Here is a 6000-nt window from a genome sequence, read left to right on the forward strand (position 1 = left end):
AGTTTATTCCTTGTATTTGATTAAGACTCGCAGATTTCTATTTGCTTGAGTAAGATCAAATCAAGAGAAGAGATATTAACTCTTCAATATACTTTTGCCTAGATTGAGTTAGGCTGTCTAGTTGATCTATAGAAAGTATATTGCAGTTAGTCCATACATATTTCTAATCGAAATATTGGTTGTGGTTGTTAGACCCCCGCTTTTTTCACATTTGAGTCATTTGAACCTGTTATGGTAAAGATGAATAAGGTTGATATGAAAGTGCTCATATGTCTAACCATTTGGTTAACTACTGCTGAATCAAATGGGTGTACACGTTTAGGTACGGTTACCCAAACCTAAATGAAGTTACATTTCATTTGTATATAACAAGCTAATATCGATCTAAAGGTTGAAAAATATTAGCTTGAATCTAATCTTTTGTTCATCTAACGATGAATATTGAATGCTTTGTTACCAAGATAACTTAAATTTCAAAGCCTGATTTGAAAGCTATATAAAGGATAATTCTATTAACAGGAAAACCTAATCCCCACACCTCATGTGTGATACTAGTTGTGTAAACTATAGTCGATTCTCCATTAACCTTAGGTTTCTCACGAGACCATGTAGGTTAAAGACTTAAAGACTTCATTGGGATTGTGAATCCTGACCCAACTATTTTTTTCTGTAGTTGCGTGATCTGATCTTGCTATTTCTATCGTGATTGAGTGCAATCGTAAGATTGGCTTGAGATTTATATCTCCAATAGGCAAGATAGAACAGTAGTCACAAACACCTTCTTCTCATCATTTGTGATTCCACAATATCTTGTTTCGCTAGTCGATTAAGATTATTGTGAGGTGATAGATATTTCTAGGTTGTTCTTCGGGAATATAAGTCTGGTATATCAATTGGTTCCTGTTCACCTTGATTTATCAAAAGACGGAACAAAACTCGTAGGTATTTCTGTGGGAGACAAATTTATCTATTCCTGTAGAGTTTTCTGTGTGAGACAAATTTGTTTATTAAAGTCTTCGACTTTGGGTCGTATCAACTTAGTTATGGGTGAGATCAGCTAAGAGAATGAAGTGCATAGTATCATGCTGGGATCAAAGACGTAAGGAGCGCAACCGTACCTTGAATCGGTGTGAGATTGATTGGGGTTCAACTACAGTCCAGACCGAAGTTAGTTTGTAGTAGGTCAGTGTCTGTAGCGGCTTAATAAAGTCTGGTGTTCAATCTGGACTAGGTCCCGGGGTTTTTTTGCATTTTCGGTTTCCTCATTAACAAAACTTCTGGTGTCTGTGTTATTTCTTTTCCGCATTATATTTTATTATGTAATTGAAATATCACAGGTTGTGCTTTGTATCGATCAATTGGTAAATCTAACCTTATGTTGTTGATTGAAATTGACTGATCCTTGAACATTGGTCTTTGGGACAATTCAAGTTATTTCTCTTGTATTCAATTAGGCTCGCATACTACTCCAACAGTAATTGACGACGGGTAGTTTTGTTATGATTTCCAATTTTCTTGCAATTAGAGCACTTCATAGGCCTCCTCCCTTCCTCATAAGCACTGCGAATACGCTTCTTTGGTGGCCTTCCTGGAGCTGGCCTTGGAATACCGGGAAGAACTCTATCTTCAGGTTCATATACTTCAGACACATCAAAGTTGGGAATGGGTCAAATTGCAGGAGCATAAGAATTACGAAAATGATTTGAACCAAAGTAAGGCTGAGTATACATCAAAATCTCAGCACCCTTGAGAGTAATAGCATCAGTGGTGTGATCACAAGGGAAACCAAACACTTTCCATCTCTGGAAAGTAGAGGTCATCTGCATAAGATCAACAACATGAGAGCTGGGATAATCCACCTCATAGATATCGTTACATGACTCGGTAACATTTCATGGACGACCTATATCGACATGTTCCTTGAGTATAGATTTGTAAATGAGAGTCAAACTATCTAGATAAGTTATACCAAGCTCGCGCCTTTCCGAACTCATCCTCATAATATTTATCATGATCTCATCAACAAGGGAAGTTGGAGGCAAATTCCTTTCGCGATGAATCCAGCTATTGAAAGATTATGCAATACTTGATGAGTGTGTCCCGTACCTACATACTACGAAGAAAACATTTGCCCAGTGCTTGGGATCGATATTTCTGAGTTACTTGGAAACCCAACCACGTCCAATAATATATATCTCATTCAAATCAAACTCATATTTATCAAATATGAAACAAATCCAGTACTTGTTTATACTTCTCATATCCTTTATCGATACGGAGATTATTCTTCAAATGATAAAAATAGTAATTATGATGCGAGTTAGGAAAAAACTTAGGAATACTTTGCTTCATCCCTTCATGACGATTAGTGATAAAGGTGGTAGGACGAGAGGCGACATAATACTACAAGTTTTCCATGAACCACTCCCAACCTTCAATTTCTTCTGAAGGAACTAAAGCGAACGCGAAAGGAAAAAAAACCTACAGAATTAAAGAAAATAAAAGAACTAAAATTGTCAGTTCATTGAGAAAACATGAGATGAAATTTTCAGTTCATTAAGAAAACTATCGGTTCATTTAGAAGTATGAACTAAAAGCTGTAAGTTCATTAGGAACTATGAAGATAGCAAAATGAACTAATCACGAAGAAAAACAATCAGTTCGTTAAGAACTGTGAACTAGCAATATGAACTAATCAAAAGAAAAAAGTCAGTTCAGTAACAACTACAAACTAAAAATCTAAGAATGTTGTTAGTTCATTTTAGGAAATATATGAACAAAAATGTGAGTTATACAGAAAAAGAAAGAAATTTACCTTGGTTCCCATTCACGACAATGGAAGCCATTAACGTTCCCTTGAATCTCCTAGTGAGAAATGTTGCATCACAATAAAGCATATACAGGGTGAATGAACTTGTATCCTTCGATACAGGCAGCACAACAAATGAAAAGCCTCTCAAACCGTTTAGTCGATTTATTAAATTCAAACTTAACATAGATTCCAGGATTGGTAGCCTTTATTACTTCAACATACCAAACAAGATCTATAAAACAAACCATATATCTATGACTGAGATGCTTCCTTATCTTTATAAGCATGATGGTATTTTATGTTAATACCGTAAAAAATCTTCATATGAGCATGATCCTTGAATAGATGTTTAATCAATTTTTTCTTCACAAGGGGATCATTCGGCTTATAATCACCACCACATGTATGATTCCAATTGAATTCCTTGATAGCAAAGACACTTTAGCGGTATCAATTGGAATAGTGTGCAGATACCAAGGACAATCTGCATTTCTACCACACTTGACTGTAAACCTAAGTCTATCATTCTTAACCTTTGCAACTTTATGACCAGACTTGCTGCAATATTTGTCGACAGCTAAGCGCACCTCATCAACACCACCATGAAAAACTTGACCAACAACTTTTAAAAATATCCTCCAAACCGTTAGACAAAAGAGGTTTTAATTCCTCATGACCTTCCATCAGGTATTTAATCGTTAAAGTCTCGGTGAACCCACTACATGATTCATTGTCACTGAGCGACTGCGTGGAAATACCATATGAAGTGTTAGGAGCACCACCATTAGAAGTCTCCTCAACGAACAAATCAAAATGTGACAATTGCTTTGAACAAGAAACAACAATTAGACCTTGAAGAGCAAAATCACAATTGATGAACACTTTATCACAACCTTCGGCCATGAATAAATGTTATGCTCTGAGGAGTCAAGTTTATCCAATAATCACAAACATATATTTTCAGATCACGAAGCATCGACTGTAAAGAAACTTCCAATGGAATGCCATGTCCATTGTAGTACATAGCTGCATAAAAACTTGAAAGGGACATACTGAACCTGAAAAATGAAGGTTCACATAAAAAAATGAACACACACAACAAGAAGAACTTCATTCCAATAAATGAACATCTAAAATTCTTAATACAAAAAGGAGTTCATTCCAACATATGAACAACTAAAAAACTTAACAAAATAAAGGTTCATTTCTTAAAATGACTTTCTTCTTAACAAAATAACAAAGTAACAGATAAACAAGCGGCATGAATACTTCTTCTTTAACAAGGAAAGAGTTCATTCTAAAAAATGAAGCCTTAACAAAGAAACTTCATTCATTCACATTGCTCTTAAAAATCAAACAACAAACTAATCTACAATGCATAAACTTAAACATGGTTCGTAAACACACATTAGGTTTCGTTAGTTCACCAAACCTAATGAACTCCTGATAAGAAGAGAAACATAACCGATCTACAAAATTACTTCAAATAAAAATACAATCAGAAAAGGAACTAGTATGAATATTCACCAGAAACAAGAAGAATTCAAATCAACTCCAAAATCAACTCCAATCTTCAAATATCAAATCAACTCCAATCTTCGAATATCAAATTTTCGTAAATTTGACATGTAATTCCGAAATCAACTCCGTCAAATCGAATAAATCTTTGAAAACCAAAATCAACTCGTAAAAATCAAATCAGATTTGTAAATTCCAATCAACTCCGTAAAAATCGAATTATTCTTCTATAACCAGAAATCACCGTAAATGAAATCAGTCTTCGCAACAATGACGTCCTCATTAATCTGCTATAAATCGAATCAATCTTCGTATCAAAAACAAAATCAATCTTCATAAACCCTAGAAAAATGCTTCTGCAGCAGCAGAAAAAAAACGACAACATCAAATGAAGTAGGAGAGAGAAATTAAAACTGAATCTGATTTTGCTTTTTCTGGTTATATACGGTAGTGAAGGGATATTTTAGTAACAGAAAAAGAATATTTCGCATGAGTGGACAAAACTCTAAGACCAAATGTTAATTCACAGGACCAAACTGTAAAATATATTTTTAAAATGAACCAAACAGATAGACAACTCAGTCAACTGGACTAAACTTTTTCTAATATATTATTTCTAGGACCTTATTGGTATTTCCTACTTGGTGGACCTTATATGGTGGATGTAGGAAGCGAACTTGTTAAACAAGCCCAAAATAACACTATAAATAAACAATTCCATACCCAATTCCCTCACTTTGCTTCGCGAAAAAGAGAAGAAGAAAGTTCTCTCTTCTATCTCTGCGGCTCTACACCTCTACCCAATTCTGCAACCCTAGCTAGGCTTACGAGGAGGTACCTCGTCTTTTCATTCAACCCAAGGTAATATATCACACTTCTTCTTTTCATCTTTGATTTCCGATTCTATTTCCATAGACGAAGTAGTTGGGTGTAGTAGTGTGGTTTAGGGTTTGAGGTTTTAGGTGTAGTGTTGGGTTGATTTAATAGGAATGCTGTTGATTTGTTTTGTAAACCTAATTGAAATTTGATTAAAACAAGAAGATGAATATTATCTTCTCTGTTGTGACATGTTCAAACTTTGAGAGCTCTGATTATTTGGTCGATTTATTATGAGAGTTTATTTTCTATGTGCTTTTTACAGCCAAGTTTTAACCTACATTGCTTATAATAATTGTGTAACTCAAACCCTAGACTGACTGTCACTAATATAGGGTTTCATATTAGTTAGATCAAGTTTCTATGTCCTGAGTATATTAGGAGAAGTGTCTAAATTTGGTTAGTTTCAAGCCTATATTAGAAGGGCTGGTAATGTAGAGAAACACCTTCGACACAAATTCATTAATAAATTTGTTTTCACAGCTATTATTTACTGGATCCAAAGTTTGTATCTCTCTGGTTTTAATTTCTTTATTGTGCCTTGTATCAGGTTCGTTTAACCAAATTATGATCTTTACGAAATTCGTGAATAAATGGATCAAAAGAAGACTTTCGTCTGTGACGGGAGGAACTCCCTTGTTCTACAGAGTGAGTCGTCCACATCGAAGAAAAAAGACCATGTCGTAGAAGATGGTGACTATTGCATTACTGGAAGTGAGGATGAAAATACCAACTGGCAACTTGGTAGCAGCTCTAGTGAAGCCGATGCCGAAGCCATTATAAACAATAGCAAA

At 34.9% G+C, this 6000-nt stretch overlaps 1 protein-coding gene across 1 annotated transcript in view; it reads left to right on the plus strand.

Annotated features, from left to right (window-relative positions):
• Nucleotides 1–5070: 5070 nt before the first annotated feature.
• Nucleotides 5071–6000, plus strand: part of LOC113289548 (eukaryotic translation initiation factor 5B-like) — a 5433-nt gene continuing 4503 nt past the window's right edge. Inside the window, exons 1-2 of the mRNA XM_026538826.1 lie at nucleotides 5071–5191; nucleotides 5757–6000. Coding sequence (XP_026394611.1) covers nucleotides 5800–6000 — 201 coding nt within the window. The 5' untranslated portion in view covers nucleotides 5071–5191; nucleotides 5757–5799. The remainder of the gene's footprint in view (nucleotides 5192–5756) is intronic.

Source organism: Papaver somniferum, chromosome 6, assembly GCF_003573695.1.
Source record: "Papaver somniferum cultivar HN1 chromosome 6, ASM357369v1, whole genome shotgun sequence".
NCBI lineage: Eukaryota > Viridiplantae > Streptophyta > Magnoliopsida > Ranunculales > Papaveraceae > Papaver > Papaver somniferum.